General features: G+C 41.5%; 1 protein-coding gene across 4 annotated transcripts in view; it reads right to left on the bottom strand.

Annotated features, from left to right (window-relative positions):
* USP34 (ubiquitin specific peptidase 34) overlaps window positions 1–16,987 on the bottom strand; it is a gene marked incomplete at its 3' end in the record, with an annotated part of 228,681 nt that extends 211,694 nt beyond the window's left edge. For all 4 annotated transcript variants that reach the window (XR_014018694.1, XM_081265549.1, XM_081265551.1 and 1 more), the window contains exon 1: window positions 15,614–16,987. Coding sequence is in view for 3 of the 4 variants with exons in the window: in XM_081265549.1 (XP_081121675.1) it covers window positions 15,614–15,656 (43 nt within the window). The remainder of the gene's footprint in view (window positions 1–15,613) is intronic.
* Between the last annotated feature and the right edge of the window lie 241 nt (window positions 16,988–17,228).

Below are 17,228 nucleotides of genomic sequence, written 5' to 3'. Positions count from 1 at the left end.
ACCCCATTTGAAAATCCAAAATTTGAAGCTAACATGTGAATGTTAGCTCAAAAAGCTTTGGTGGACTTTCTGATTAGGGATTTAGAGTCCCACTTAATATATAATTTATTCTGCTAGTTTAGGGATCCATGTAGAAGGGAAGATGGAAACAAAATACCACTAGAGTAAAACAATTCCATTGACCACATTCCATTATAGCACTCTACTAAGCAGTAGGTCCACTGTTCCTTTATTGATCTTACACAACTTCAAAAGCCCTATTGAACTCAAGCTTTTTGGTTTGTTTCTTGTTTTTTGAGGTGTTGGAAGATCAAAACCCAGGGACTTACACAAGTGAGGTAAGCACTTGACAGTACTGAACTACACACCTCCATCCTTTAAGGAGTTTTCTTAAGTCTTAGTTTTTTCTGAGCTTTAGTGTTTGCTACTACTCTTGCACTTCTACATCCATCATCAGGTAATAAACCTTTCTCAATAATTAAAAAATATTGGTTCATGAGTCTAAAACAAAGTGCCAGAATAAAAAGTACCCCTCCATTTTGTCTTGTGATTTAGAACAAGTACATTGCATTCTTACTTAGTACTGAGATTGAACCCAGGAGCACTCTACCGCTGAGCTACACCCCCAGCCCTTTGTATTTTGAAACAGGTTCTCACTAAGTTGCCCAGGCAGACCTCAAATTTGTGAACCTCCTGCCTCAGCTAACCAAGTCACAGGTATTATAGATACGTGCCATCATGCCTAGTACAATATTACATTTTAAAACCCTCCCAGCAGTTAAAAATAAATAAGTAGATAAATAAATAGATTTTGCGTTGCAAAGCCTGATGTTATAATTATGGGAGCACACATTTATTTCTTCTAATTTTCTTTTCTTTTTTTGGTACCAGGGATTGAACTCAGGGGCACTTGACACTGAGTGTGGGAAGCCATTCTGACACGTGATTGGGTGACTCCTGTTAAAGGCCTGAGGCGCTTTGGCTCTGTCGAAGCTTTCCCGACCCTTTCCTGATGAGAGAGCCCATCCGTGTGGGGGTGTGCCTGACCACTGACCCCGGGGACCCAATCACTGACCCTGACCTTGGAGTGCAGCCCCCCCTCAACCTTCATTGGATGGAATTCTCCCCTGAATCTCTTGTTCCCCAATAAAAGGCTACTCCTCGGCTGTTCACTCTCTCTCTCCTCTGCTAGCCCTGAGTAATCCTCGCTGCCCTGCTGGGCGGCTAGAGGTGGGAACCAGAGAGGTGAGCCGTCTCGGACCTAGCAATATAAATAAGGTACTGTCTGTGTGTTTTATTTCGATCTCTTCTAACTAACTTTATGCCTAGAACCTCATTAATGAAACCACTGCGCAGGCCGCGTGGTAGAACTGAGCCCTTTTTGTATTTTTTTATTTAGTGATGGGGTCTCACTGAGTTCCTTATCACCTCATGGTTGCTGAGGCTACCTTTGAACACTCATGATCCTTCTATCTCAGCCTCGGGAGCCGCTGGGATTACAGGTGTGTGCCACCAAACCTGCGCTTCCAATTTTCTCTTATTGTCACATTTTCTTCCAGATAGTCTGTATAAATACTCAGTGATATGACTTCAAAGACTTTATTCAAGATAACAAACAACTGTCAGGAGAGCTGGTTAAGTCAAAGTATAATCAAATAATGAAAAACGACATTGAAGCTATGAAAATTATAATTAAGCTCATACTGAAAGACACCTACAACTTATTAATAAAAATAATATGGGGGAATGGGGTTGTGGCTTGCGGTAGAGGGCTTGCCTAGCACAGGCAAGGCCCTGGGTTCAATCCTCAGCACTACATAAAATAAGTAAAATAAAGATACTGTGTCCAACTACAACTGAAAAAAAAATTTTTAAATAATAATATCAGGAGCCTAGGGATAGAGTGCTTACACAGTAATAAGCAAGGCCCTGGGTTTGATCACCAGCACTGAAATAGTAGTAATACCAACAAAAGAGTAACGTGTAATTATTAGTTTATATAAATAGCATGTGGGAGGAAAGGGAAAGAATGATTGAAGAGATTTATTTAGTAAACTTAGTTTCAGATTATAATTTTCACCTTAATTGTTTTCTATTCTATTTGACTTTCTTCTAGCGAAGTTAACCTCCTTTCTAGATTGAGAAAGAACAAAGCTACTTTCATTCTTTTAAAAAAGCCTAATCACCCTCACATATCAATGGATGGGGCTCTTCTCATCACTGAAGGCTACTAATGACACTTAACGCTACTAATGACACTTAACATATTCTAAAAACCTAAAGAAAATTACAATGAAGCACTAATGGGTAAAAATTATACTGACTCTCCAATAAAAGAACCCACCAAGGGGTAATATTGGAATAAAACCGTTTTGGCTGAATGCTAACTCGTATGATATGTACAAGAAGGGGATAACTCAAATGGAGTTCAAGCCACATACTGGAAAACCACCAGATATTTTCTTCTCTCTTCATACAGATACAACGTCAACTGTTTCCACAAATCTGCTCCAATTCTTTCTGCAAACAGTCTCCTCTGATAGCTCAATGTTTCTGCTCCCCTACATCAGCTTGCCAAAGCCCTCATCTGATTGCTCAGAGCCAAATGGCCATTTAGTTAAAATACTCTTTTACAGGAAAAACCTGATAGTCAACAGAAACCCCATCAATCCAAGGAAGTCAGGAGTCTATCTCTAATCCAATCTGCAATGGCTAAGAAGTATAGCTTTCCCGGGTGCCGCAGTCCAGCTGGGCACAAATAACTGGGAGGTGACAAGCAACTTGAAGGTTGAAATGGGAACTACTTTATTTCGAGGGAACTCAGCCAGAACTGAGCGAGAACTCAAAATATCGGGCACCCAAGGTAGCAGGAGAGGTATACATACTTAACTAATTACACACAGCTTGACTCAATTAACATCATCTAGATACAGCAGTCAGCCAATAAGGAATACCTCATCATCTTAATGGCTCACTGGGGTTGCTTCACAAACCACTCCTCCTGGCAAACTGCCAGGCGCCATCTTGATTTGATTTGCATCCCCAACATCTCCTCCCTTTTGTTTTATTAAACAAGTAAGTGGCTTAGGGACCGTACCCGTTTTAGGTTGTCCAATACTACATACGGTCCTTACCCATCATCGGATGGTCTGACCTCAAATCATCAGCCTCCTGTCTTAGGTTGGTACCACTGTAATTGGATCTTACCCGTCTTTGACTACCAGCCCAACACACTTAGCCATACTTGTGGATAACAACCATAGTGGTTTTTACACAAACACCATAAACAACCTGCCACAAGCAGGAAGAGGATACAAAATGCCACAATACCAAGCCATTGACTGCGCCAAGTGAGAAACCTCTGGAAAAACTATCACAGATGACACCATCAGCAAAGATACCCTGGTACTATTACAATTATCCATAGATTAGTTCATAATGCATATAAGTGATACATAGTCCAGGTAAGTTCCGCAAGCAGCTTAAAGCAGAGGAATCCATTAATATGTCTATTTCTTCTCAAAGCAAATCAACTCTTTGATTAAGCATTACTTGTTGAGTTACATTATTCATTGATGCATCAGTTTATACAATTTGTGTGATAGCTATCGCAAAAGCTGTAGAGGCAGCAGCAGAAACAGCAACAGCTGTGATGATGGTAGCTGTAATTCCGAAGTCTCATTTAGTTTTCATTAATACTGGAAATTCTTCTATTTTTGTCTTAAGGTAGGAATTCTGGCAATGATAGCTAAAGAAAATTGTGTAGCATTCCAACAGGCACTAAGAAAACAATTTTCTGAACAATTTACATTATCCTGAACAGAATTATTAGATATAATGAAAAGGAAAGGTAAAAGTAAACAAACAGATCTGTTAACCTTTTTTTGTTTACATATTAAAACAATACTCAATTTAAATTAAACTGTTTAAATCATGTGAATACAAGATATATGGATCCATTTTTTCATGAGTGCTCCTGATATATGGACATACACACATACAAACATACAACACAAGTGTGCACACATGGCACAATAGTAAAGGCCTTGTAGCTTTTCACAGGTGAAATCTCCACTGCAATGTTTAAAAACTCCACAGTTGATTAAAAAATACAACTGATCAGAAAAACATTAACCTGGGTCTGTATGAGCTCAAAAAAGAAAAATTCTTTTTGTAACTTGCATATGGGTTTGAAGGTATTCCCACAAGTAAGCCTCAAGGTTTTTTACATTTGAAATACTCCTTAAGGGTGCTTAATAGCCTCCAGGTGTAGAAGAACCATTATCTCAGATGTAAGGATAGCTAAACTGGGGTTCTGGATATCAGCTGTTATGGATTTGAGCCAAATCATCTTCTTTATGGTCTGTAGAAATCGCTTTAGTTAGTCTCTCTGGAATCCAAATCAGCTGCTGTTCTCCCCCCAAGCTTCAGGCGTTCCCCTTACAGGCCACCAAATGCAGCAGTCCAGCTGGGCACAAATAACCGGGAGGTGACAAGCAACTTGAAGGTTGAAAGGGGAACTACTTTATTGCAAGGGAACTCAGCGGGAACTGAGCAAGAACTCAAAGTAGCGGGCACCCAAGGAAGCAGGAACCGCTTCTCTGCCGGACAGCAGAGGTATATATACTTAACTAATTACACACAGCTTGACTCAATTATCATCATCTAGATACAGCAGTCAGTCAATAAGAAATCCTCATCATCTTAATGGCTCACTGGCATTGCTTCACAAACCACTCCTCCTGGCAAACTGCCAGGCGCCATCTTGACTTGATTTGCATCCCCAACACCGGGGGATATAAGAAAGAAAGGACCTCTGCCAGGTGTGGTATAGCACACCTGTAATCACAGGAACTCAGGAGGCTGAGGCAGCAGGATCACAAATTCAAAGCCAGCCTCAGCCATTTAACAAGGCCCTAAAAAACTAGGGAGACCCTGTCTCAAAATAAAAACAGCCTGCCGGACAAGGTAGCACAGACCTATAATCCCAGCAGCTCAGGAGGCTGAGGTAGGAGGATTATGAGTTCAAAGTTAGCCTCAGCAACTCAGCGAGATTCCATCTCTAAATAAAATATAAAAAAGGGCTGGAGATGTAACCCAGTGGTTAATCTGGGTTCAATCCCTGGTAGCACAAAGAAGTTATGAACTACACCCCCCAGTGCCCACAATTGCATTTTTTTTTCTATGGTACAAATATGTTTACTTGGGGCTGGGGTTGTGGCTCAGTGGTAGATCGCTCACCTAGCACAGATGAGACATTGGGTTCGATCCTCAGCACCACACAAAAATAAAATAAAGGTTATTGTGTCCACCCACAACTAAAACAAATATTTTTTTAAAAAAAATGTTTACTGGGGCTGGGCTTGTGGCTCATCGGCAGAGCACTTGCCCCGTACATGTGAGGCACTGGGTTCAATCCTCAGCACCACATAAAAAATGAATAAACAAAATAAAGATATTGCATCCGTCTATAACTAAAAAATATTTTTAAAAAAATGTTCACTTAGCTCTACTCTCTACAAAACAATGTTAGGATTGGGAGAAGAAAAAGTAAAACATGATCCCTGACTATAAGGAATTCACCATCTAGCAAACAAAGTTCAAAGGAAGCTGCTGTTAATTTTAAAGTATTTTTAAAGGGAGGGGGAGCCACAAATTAAGTATTCTCTAAAAGTTATAAGCGATTTTTAAGAAAGCGTAAAAGAGATTTGAGAAGCCTCACAAAAAAGGTGAGAAGTCTGGAAAGGTAAATTTGGACAATCTGCTATAATACAGTGTTAAGATTTTATTCTTTTATTCTTCAAGCAGTGAAGAGTTGTGACAGTTTAAGTGGGAAACATGATGTTCATATCTGTGTTTTAGACAGGCAACTCTGAAGTTGCTGCTGCATGCATTAAAAAAATACTGAGGGCTGGGGTTGTGGTACAGTGCTCGCCTGGCATTCGCGAGGCCCTGGGTTCGATCCTCAACACCACATAAAAATAAATAAACAAAATAAAGGTATTGTGTACAACTAAAAAATAAATATTAAAAAAAATACTGAAAGTTATAAGTAGCCAGCTTCAGTGGCACATGCCTTTACACAGGAACTCAGGAGGCTGAGGCAGGAAGATCACAAATCCCAGTCCAATCTATGCAATTCAGCAAAAGCTTGTCTCAAATTTTTAAAAAATAAAAATAAAAAGGGCTAGATACGTAGCTTAATGGTAAAGTTTCCCTGGGTTCATTCCCAGTATTATAATTATTTTTTAAAAAAATAGTTATAGGGGCTGAATTGTGTCTCAGTGGTAGAGCACTTGCCCAGCATGCATGAGGCACTGGGTTCAATCCTCAGCACCACATAAAAATATTGTGTCCACCTAAAACTAAAAACAAATATTTTTAAAAAATAAAATAAAAAAGGATTGGGGATATAGTTGAACGGTAAGGCATGTGTTCACAAGATCCTGAATTTGATCCCCAGAATCATATAAAAAATAAACAAACTAAAACTATGTGGTGAATATGGCCAAAAGGTTGAAATATAGTCATTCCTTAGTATAGGGGAAAATGGGACTTCCAGGATCCCCCTTGAATACCAAAATCCTAGGCTGCTCAAGTCCCTTGTATAAAATGGTACACAGCATTTGCACACAAGCTTCATACATGCTCCTATATACTCTAGATTATTTATAACAGCAAATACAATGTAAATGTATATAAATAGTTATTCTGTATTATTTAGGGAATGACAAGGAAAAAAAAGTCTGTAAATGTTCAATACAAGACCCAGTTGTTTTCCAATTTACAGCTGGTTGAAACAGATACAAAGGGCTGACCATACTCAACTCCTCTTATAAGGTTTAACAGTCCTATGACAACTCTATTAAGTTAGAACATAAAATATGAAAACCTAAAAAGTGACAACACAAGACAGTTCATTAAATAAAAAACATAAATGGCTAATAAAAACATGAGTGGTTAAACTGGCTGTTAGATTTTTTTGCCAAACCCCCCCCCATTTTTTTATTGGTACATCATAGTTGTACATAAGGGTGGGAGATGTTACATATTCCTACAGGCATACAAAGTGACAATATAATTTGGTTAATATCATCCCCCGAATTTCCCCTTTCCCTGACCCTCCCACTGGTCCCTCTTCTCTATTCTACTAATCTCCCTTCAATTTTCATGAGATCCCCTCCACCTTCCTTTTCCTTTTTCCTCTCTACCACATGAGAGACAACATACAACCCCTGACCCTCTGAGCTTGGGTTATTTCGCTTAACAGAACAGTCTCAAGTTCCTGCAAATGACAATTTCATTTTTTTTTTTTAAATCTGTGAAAACACTTTTTTTAAGACAATATTCACCATAGGTTGAGGATGCCCAAGTTACACAGACTCTGCTTTAAGAATGGAAATAGTCTTTTTGGGGGGGGGGGGGATAAGATGAACAGACTGAAGCTGGGAGTGTAGCTCAGTGGTACAACACTTTCCTACCACACAAGGCCACATTCAATCCCAGCACAGGAAAAAAAAAAAAAAGCTAGACAGAAAAATACTTATATTTTTTACATGGTAATAACATTTCTAGGAATCTATGTCTTCAGAATCAGGGATTTAATTAAAAGAGTTATGTCCCAGGATGCTCATTACAGCATTACTCATATTTATGAAAGAATAAGAAACATAATAGAGAAATATTAAATTCTATGTAAGATGAAATATTACAGACAAAAACATGTTTTCAAAAGCTAATAAAGCACCAGGCATTCCTGTAATTCAGTGGCTCTGGAGGCTGACTGACATAGGAGGATCACAGGTTCAAAGCCAGCCTCAGCAACGGCAAGGTGCAAAGTAACTTAGTGAGACCCTGACTCTAAACAAAATACAAAATAGGGCTGGGGATGTGGCTCAGTGGTCAAGTGACTCTGAGTTCAATCCCCAGTACACCCCGCCCCTGCAAAGAAAAAAAAAAAAAGAGAGCTAATAATAGAAGCCAAGTGTGATGGCGCACACCTGTAATCCCAGGAAATCAGGAGGCTAAGGAAGGAGTGTCACAACTTCTAGTTCAACTTCAGCAACTTAGCAAGACCTTAAGCAACTTAAGTGAGACTGTTTCAAAAAGGGCTGAGGATGCAATTCAGTGGTAAAGCACTCCTGAGTTCAATCCCCAGTACCAAAAAAACAAACAAAAAAAACTAATTTTGCAACATAATCCTAATGGTTCAGGAGGCTGAAACAGGAGGATAACAAATTCATGATCAGCCTCAGCAACTTACCAAGGTCCTAAGCAACTTAAGTCTCAAAATAAAAAATAAATAAATAAAAATTTTAAAAAAGAGCTAGGGATGTAGCTTAGTGGTAAAGTACCCCTTGGTTTAAATCTCCAGTACAAATTTCCCCCCACCCCAGTGGGGCACACTGGTAATTCCAACAACACATAGGCTGAGGCAGGAGGATTCTAAGATTCAGGATTCAGGATTCAGGCCAGACTAAGCAATTTATCAAGACTCTGTCTTAAAAGAAAAAAAAAAAAAAAAGCGGGAGGGGAGTTGTGGGGACTAGAGTATAATTCAATGGTTTCGCACCCGTGGGTTCAATACCCAGTACTGGGGGAAAATTTTTTTTTTCTCATTAAATTTTTTGTTTTAATGGGTCTCAAAATTCTGTGACTGATTTTTGGTCAAGTTGTTTCCATTAAAAAGTACTGATTTTAAAAACTAATAGCTTAAAACTGCCACACACACACACAAAAAAAAAAATGGTCCACAAAACATTTTCCTTTCCTTCTGAAGGTTTTATGATGCACTGTTATCATTAACCAGTCTTTTACTATTAAACTTAAATGACCAATTGAGACAAACAGTTCTGAAACTGTTCTTCCACCACTGATTAAGACTGGGGTGGCAGGTATTAGGGGTAATATTCATTTAGCCTTCTGAGCTTTCTGGGCAGACTTGGTGACCTTGCCAGCTCCACTGGGGGAAAATTTTAAATAAAGAAAATGGTCGAACAATGTTAGAGGAAACATGGTAGATATTAAGCTACATTCATCTCATTCTCCAATTTTAAAAAGTATAGTATACAAAAAAAATATATTTCAAAGTATCAACAGGAGTTAGGTGGTTAAATTATAGGTGATCTAAAAGTTTTCAATTTACCTGCAGTGAGCATCTGTAACCTTATAACGTGGGGAGGTAACAAGTGAAAAAGCAAAAGGCACAGTCCATTTGACTAAGATCACACATTGGTCAAGTCATTGTGGTAAACTTCCTTTCTTTTAATAAAAATATAAAAATTTGGGGCAGGGATGTAGCTCAATGATATAGCACTTGCCTGGAAATATAGTTTTTATTAATACATCACTCCACATGGAGGAAATACCTATAAAGTAGACCTACAGATACTATCACTATTAAACATACAAGGAATATTAACTAATACTTTTTTCATGAAACGTTATCAAATGTTATTACACAATGCCGATAGCCTACATGTAATATACTGAAGTACTTATAGTGCATCATGGTTTAGAAGTTACTTAATAAAGATACTTAGACTAAATATCTGAATACTATTATCCTTGAAAGTCAGTATTTCAAACATTGTTTTAAGAGGACATATATTGCTAGGCACAGTGGCACAGCCTATAATCCCAGCAACTCGGGAGGCTGAGACAGGAGTTCAAGACCAGACTCCACAACTTAACAGCAAAGCCCTAAGCCATTGAGCGACATCCTGTCTCAAAATAAAAAGGGTTGGGGGCTGGGGATGTAGCTCAGTGGTAGAGCACTTGCCTGGCACATGTGAGGCACTGGGTTAGATCCTCAGCAGCATATAAAAGTAAATAAATAAAATACAGGTATTGTGTCCATCTACAACTAAAAAAATTTTAAATAAAAAGGGTTGGGAATGTGGCTCAGTGGTAAAGTACCCCTGGGTTAAATCCCAAATACCCGCCCCCCAAAAAAGACATTATTAACAAAATTAATTTACCAAGTAAAAATCCATAATTTGAGATTATGTAATGCAGTAAGATCAAATTTTCAAATTTTAAGAGTCAAATACCTATGCAGTGTTGGAGATTGAACACAGGGGCATGTAGAACAATGGTAAACTGCCCCTGAGTTAAATCCCCATGACCCAAAAAAATAATATATCACCACAAAATTTATACAGTTGTAGTCTGATCTGGATTAAGTTCTGATCAAACCCTGGCTTCTCAAAATGTAACCATGTGAACTTAGCAAGTTATATGAATTTAGCTAAACCTTTTTTTTTTTTTTAATCTAAAATCAGTTAATAGAGCTCCTTCCCCCTCCCCCCTTCTTTCTCTGGTACTGGGGATTTAACCCAGGGGTGCTCTACCACTGAGCTCTTTTTTAATCTTTATTTTCAGACAGAGTCTCAATAAATTGTGTTGCTGAGGCTGGCCTTGAACTTGTGATCCTTCTACCTCAACTTCTAGGGTTCTAGGACTACAGGCAGGCATCACCATACCTAATGAGAATCTCAAATGATATGTCAAATGAAACTAAGAAACTTAGTAAGATTCTTAGAAATAAAAAATAAATAAAACAGAGCTGGGATGTAGCTCATTGGAATAGTGCCCCTGGGTTCAATCCCCAGTGCCAAAAAATAAACAGACTTTATCCTAAACTGAATAGAATTCCACAAATTGATACCACAAAAACCCACCCAGTACATCCAAGCGCTATAAATTCCTTCCTAATTAAAAACAAAACATAAAGGAAAATGGAAACTTGGATGTTAGTACTGGGCTAGGGATATAGCTCAGTAGACAGCTTACCTATTACACGCCTAAGTTTCAACTTCCAGAATATCTGTAAGTATCCAATTAAAAACAGGGTGAGGGTCAGTCCTTACTAGGGATTTAGCCTGAATCCAGGCATGCTTCAATGGGTAATCACCCATAGACAAATCCATGTATTTGTGTATCTGTGTATGTTTTATGATGGAAGTTTACACTATGGCTGGAGCCTTACATGTATAAATGGCTTGGAACTTCCTTTCCTCCTACAATTAGTTCTCAGTAGAACTACAGGTACAACTGGTAATATTAACACTCTCAAAAACTAGGGGTTGGGGATTTAGCTCAGTGGCAGAGCTTGTCTAGCATGCACAAGGCCCTGAGTTCGGTCCTCAGCCTTGGAGAAAAAAAAAAAAAAGAAGAAAAAAACTTCCCCCGCACCCCCCCCCCAAAAGTAATGATAGGGGCTGGGGTTGTAGCTCAGTGGTAGAGCACTTGCCTAGCATGTGTGAGGCACTGGGTTCAATCCTCAGCAACACATAAAAATAAATAAAATACAGGTATTGTGTCCATTAAAAAAAAAAAAACAACTAATGACAAAAGGAAGCTATTTACAATCTATTATTACCAAGTTTTATTTTATTAATTATATTACATTCTATTTAAAGAATATTATTCTTTAAATAATATTCTATATGAAATCCTTACCCTCTGTGACTATCTGACATACTATCCACATGTGTACTTTTTTTTTTTTTTTTTTTTGGTACCAGGGATTGAACCCAGGGGCTCTTAACCACTAAGCCTCATCCCCAGCCCTCTTTATTTTTATTTTGAGGCAGGGTCTCACCGAGTTGCTTAGGGCCTTGATAAATTGCTGAGGTTGGCTTTGAACTCGAGATTCTCCTGCCTCAGCCTCCTGAGTCACTGGGATTACAGGTGTGCACCCAGCCACATGTACTCTTTCAAAATTTGGAGCTGGGGATATGGCTCTGGTGGAGTGCTTGTCTGGCATGCTTGAGGCCCGAGGTTCAATCCCCAGCAACAACAACAACACACACAAAAAAAAAAATTTTTTTAGATTATATATTATCAATGTTTTCAAGCACATGTCTTTAAATTTGATCAGGGTTTGTAAATTTGAACAGAAACAGGGCTTTGGCTTTTTTAATAATTCTAATAGCTTCTTTAACATCAACTCAAAATACATCACCAAAAAAATAAATAATTCTATTTCTTCTCTTGGTAGGTGAAATTGTTATGGGGAGTTGATATCAACAGATAAACCTTGGGTCGGGGTTGTGGCTCAGTGGTTGAGCACTCGCCTAGCACGTGAGAGGCCCAGGGTTCAATTCTCAGCACCATATAAAATAAAATAAAGATAGTATATCCAACTACAACTAAAAAAATAATTTTTTAAAAAGAAATCTTAAAACACGTTATTTTGGGGCTTTAATTCTGAATTTCTAATCAAGGTTGAATTGATATGCATCTTTGTACAACCTATAAGGGAGAAAAAAGGCAGACCATAGATACTGAGATTACAAGACCGTATAATCTCCTGATTCAACACGTTTCATCAAGTTTCAATCATCATACTCCATTCATCATAGCCACGGATAAATATTCCTATGGTAAGATACAGCAATACCTTCTGTCCTCAAGGAATTCAACAATCTGCGTGTGTGTGTGTGTGTGTGTGTGTGTGTGTGTGTGTTACTGGGGATTAAATCCAGGCCCCAACCATGCTAGGCAAGCACTCCACCACTGAGCTACATAGCTCCAGCCCTTTTTAAAGTTTTAAGACAGAACCTTGCTAAATTGCCCAAACCAACCTCAAACTGGGATCCTCCTACCCCAGGCTCCACAGAATAGCCGAGATTACAAGAGTGTGTGTGTGTCTCACTGTGTCCAACGGAATTTAACAACTTTATGTTAAATTTGGGATACACAGGGCTGGGGATGCGGCTCAAGTGGTAGCACGCTTGCCTGGCATGTGAGCGGCCCTGGTTCGATCCTCAGCACCACATACAAACAAAGATGTTGTGTCCGCCGAAAACTAAAAAAATAAATAAATATTAAAAAAAAATTGGGGATACAGGAATTGCACCAATGGAAAAAAATAATCTTGTAACAACCTCAGAGAAAAAAAAAGCAACTGTCAATAGCCTCATATAAACTTCATATAAAACTGCTGAAGTAAATTTTTTTAAAAAAAGGAAGCATCATTGTGAGATCAGTGTTTAAATGTTTAGCAGGTCATGGAGGAGTGTGGTTAAATGATTATTAAAACAAGGGACACTACCACCGAGCCACATTCCAGCCCTTTTTTAATTTAGCCCTTTTTTTATTGAGATTGGATCTCCCTAAATTGCCAAAACTGACCTGGAATTTGTGATCCTCCTGATCCAGTCTGAGTTGATGGGATTACAGGTTTGCCTGACTGCACCCAGCTGCAGGCAAATGTTCAAATTGAACCTTAAAAAGAGATATTAAACTAAACAAGGCATGATGGCACACGCTACAATCCCAGCAGTTCAGGAGACTGAGACAGGAGGACTGCAAGTTGAAGACTAGCCTCAGCAACTTAGTGAGGCCCAGTCTCAAAATTTACAAAAAGAAAAATAAAAAGTGAGGGAGCTGGGGATACAGCCCAGTGGTAAAGTACCCCTGGGTTCGTTCAATCCCCAGTCATCCTCTCAATCCTCCCCCTGCAAAAAAAAAAAAAAAAAGTACTTTAAGAGGCCACTGGCTTATACCAAAATTCCAGGTGTTTCCCAGATCATCTTGAATAAGACTCTACTTTAATATCAAGATAACTTTCAAAAGATTAATAAACTTTAATTAAGATACTATAATTTTGGGCTGGAGTTGTGGCTCAGTGGCACTGTGCTTGCCAAGTGTGTGTAAGGCACTAGGTTCAATTCTAGGCACGACATATAAATACATTAAAGGTCCACTGACAACTAAAAAAGTATTTTTTTAAAAAAAAGATACTATGATACCAGGTGTGGTGGTACACACCTATAATTTCAGAAGTTGGGGAGGGTGAAGCAGAAGGATCATAGGTTCATAACTAACCTCAGCAATTCAGTGAGACCTTAAGCAACTTAGTGAGACCCTGTCTAAAAATAAAAAAGGGCTGGGGATGAGGCTCAGTGGAAGCAGGACTGGGCTCAAACCCCCCCACCCAGGGAGGGTGGTAATTAAAATGTTTCTAGTTAAGTTTAAAATAAGTTTTTTGAAAATTATTTTTTCCTAACATGCATGAGACAGCAAACTCATTACTTTTCCAACTTAGAATTAAGTCACAATCAGCCAGACATGGTAGTGTGTGCCTGTACTGTAATACTAGATAACTCTGCAAACTGAGCCAGGAGGATCACAGGATCAAGGCCAACTTGAGCAATTTATGAAGACCCTACCTCAAAACATAATTTTAAAAAAAAGGGGGGGTTGGGAGCTCAGTGGTATTTGCTTAGCATGAAGGCACTGGGTTTCAATCCTCAGTACCACAAAATAAAGTCACACACATGGAAGATACAGAATAGTTTTACTGAAAAAAATTGCTAAGGACTTATGCTTACCTTCATATCAGAAACCACCTGCACCAAGAACAAAAGTATCTCAAAATACAAATAACCTTAAAATTCTAGAAAAATTTAGCATGACACAAATGCTAGAAGTACATTTGAATATGGGCAAAAGCCTACTTCCACCTGTCAGGAAGTAAATACACAGTTGAAAGCAAACAAGAACTCTTCCACTTTTCTTACCACCTTTGGTCATTAATGGAAATTCAAACACAAACACGATGGCGCATTTTGCATATCAATTGTTTAAGTATCAGTTGTTTAAGTGAATGATATTAGAAAAAAAGGTAATTTGGAAGTGTGTCGAAATAAAACACAGAGAATACAAGTTCAATTCCTACATAAACTGTTCATAAACAAGCATTTTCTCATCAATCCAGTTTCTGTAAATTGGTCTTTTCACCGAATTTTACCTCTTCCAACCTAGGCCTTCGGGCCCAGAAGTAGTTGACTTGCAATATTGCTTGCATCTCTAAACTGAAATACCATCTTTCCAAGGTCAGGAATAAAATAATCTGGCCAGAAATGATCAACATATGCTAGTTAACAATAAAAAGTATAAGGAATCAGGTCTTTCTTTCCAGGAGACAAGCCATGACTATCCCGGGATGGTATCTATAGTACCTACTCTCCTTAACAGAATTTACCACTAAAACGATTAATGTTACAGTAAGAAATAACATTTTAAAAAAGAGGTATGAAGGTTCCAGTCATCACTATCACAGTTCATTTTCAGCTATTTAAGGAGTAGCAGATGGGTTTAATACACCCACACACCCCCCAAGGGAGGGAAAATCCACCACCCTCCTCCCAGGGAGTTTAATGAAGATTAGCAGGTGAGAGAGGCCTCAACAGCACGCTAGAAATCAAAGAGGGCGGCCGGAGCACTCGGACTGCGGAGGAAATCCTTCTCCTACGACCCCACCTCCCCTCACCTTCCAGGCACAGCGAAGGAGGCGAGGGGCTCATTAGTGCCTTCGTTAATTGACACCTGTAATGAGGAAACTTTCTAAGAGCACCCAGGCCGGGCCCGGCCGGAGCTCCGCAGCGTCGGCCGCCGCCTCTCCAGCGCCCAGGTAACCCGGGCGGCCGGGCCCGAGACGCCGAGGCGGCCGCGCCACCGCGCACCTTCCCCGGGCGCTAGGCCCGCACGCCGCCGGGCCCAGCCGTCGCTTTCCGCAGGCCGCGGCAGCCTGGGGAGGCCGGAGAGCGCCGCGAGGACCCCAAACCTTGCACCCCGACAGGCCTCTACCCCGGCTACTTACTTTCATTTAACACCTCCACCAGGTCTGCGCAGTTCTCGCACATCGTTCGGCCGCCGCCCCCCCCCTCCCCCGCTTCGGATCGTACTGACTGATCCCGACCGGCGGGGGGAGGGGAGAGAGGCGGAGGAGGGGGCCGGCCGGCCGGCGGGGCGGGGAGGCGACGAGGGCGGGCGGCGGCGGGGACGGGGCGGGGAGCAGGAGAATGGGGGAGGGGGCCGGCGGTCCCCGGAGCGGGCGGGGGAGAGGAGGGGGGCGAGGGGAGGTGCGCAGGCCGGAGGGGCGCGGAGGCGCCGGCGGCGGGGAAGGGGGGGAAGGACAGGGGAGGGGAGAGGGAGGGGGCGGGTGGGGAGAGAAGCAGCAGAGTCACTTCACCGACCAGACGCCGCGGCCACCGCCGACGCCGCCGCCATTTTAATAGGGCGCTCGGGCTGCGCTCGGCTCTTTCCGCCCGTGCGAAGGAGCCGACGAGAAGCGCCTCGCGCTCTCATTACTCCGCCTCCCCCCCCTTCTCCCGCCCTCCCACCGCACACACGCCGCACGCTCCACACCCCGCCGTGGCCGCTCGCCGCCCTCCCTTTCCTCTTCCGTCCGGCCTCCCCGCCCTCGGTCCACCCCCTCCGCGCGCTCGCCCACCCCTCCCAGCCCGGATCTCTGTCAGCGGCCGGAAGGGAAACGCGAAGCCAGCGCGTCTGCGGGGGGAGTCCGGGTGAGTAGGCGAAGATGGCGGAGGCGCCTAGCGGGTCGCGTTTGCGCGGCGTCGCCCACCGTGGCTCACGCCGTGGGCTGCAAGGCCTGACGAGCGCGGGGTCACTCGTGCCATCCTGATGCCCGCCCCTGCGCTTCGCCATTTTTCCTCCCAGCCCAAGAAGGGAAGTTAATGAAGGTTTCGGCCTGCGTTCAGGCGCTTTTAGTGCGAGGAAAGTAGGGGGTCAACAAGGGTGCCAGGCCAAGGCGACAGGGCAGGCCAGGTTCCGGCACACGGCCCTCTCCCCACGGGGTTCAGTGAAAATGGAACATCCCAGGGCCCGCCTTAACCTGCATCCCCGTTTATTGCTACCTTGCAATTTGAGGCCCATCTGTCTCTGGCAATAAGACAGGTTGACGGTACTAGAAATGGCGGGTACAGTGTTCGCATGGCATCTCGTTTTAACGCGAGAAGGCCGCTCGCTCACAATATGCCTGTCCACTCTGTATCTGCAAGAGTACAGAGCTGAGTGCAATAGCAAGGGCTATTAAGACGATCGAGGAGTGAAGTACGGGTGAAGGGGACCCTCGGCTGAAGTTTGGTATTGTGTTAACTAGTTAGTTTGGAAAATTTTCCTTGCACCTGCTAAAGAACGCCTTGGAAAAATAGAAAAAGTATGTGTGGATAAAAAATAAAAAATTAAGAAGGAAGCCTCGGTAGTAATTTTTTATGGGTTTTGTCGAGATTACGTCACACAATTTCTCCATACACAGACCACCTTGCCCATTATGCCATGCCTTTCTGTCGGTGTCATAAAGTTTGTACCCTACTGGTTTTAAGTTTCCTTAGAAGCTGTAGGGCTATTTTGCATACATAATCTTCCTTGCTTACCCTCTAAACTTGGGTTTCTGCATCCAATATTGTCCATTC

This window comes from Spermophilus citellus (genome assembly GCF_964194105.1).
Source record: "Spermophilus citellus genome assembly, chromosome: 13".
Classification (NCBI taxonomy): Eukaryota; Metazoa; Chordata; class Mammalia; order Rodentia; family Sciuridae; genus Spermophilus; species Spermophilus citellus.
Note: the sequence above shows the minus strand (reverse complement) of the source record. Positions and strands in the feature narration are given on the sequence as shown.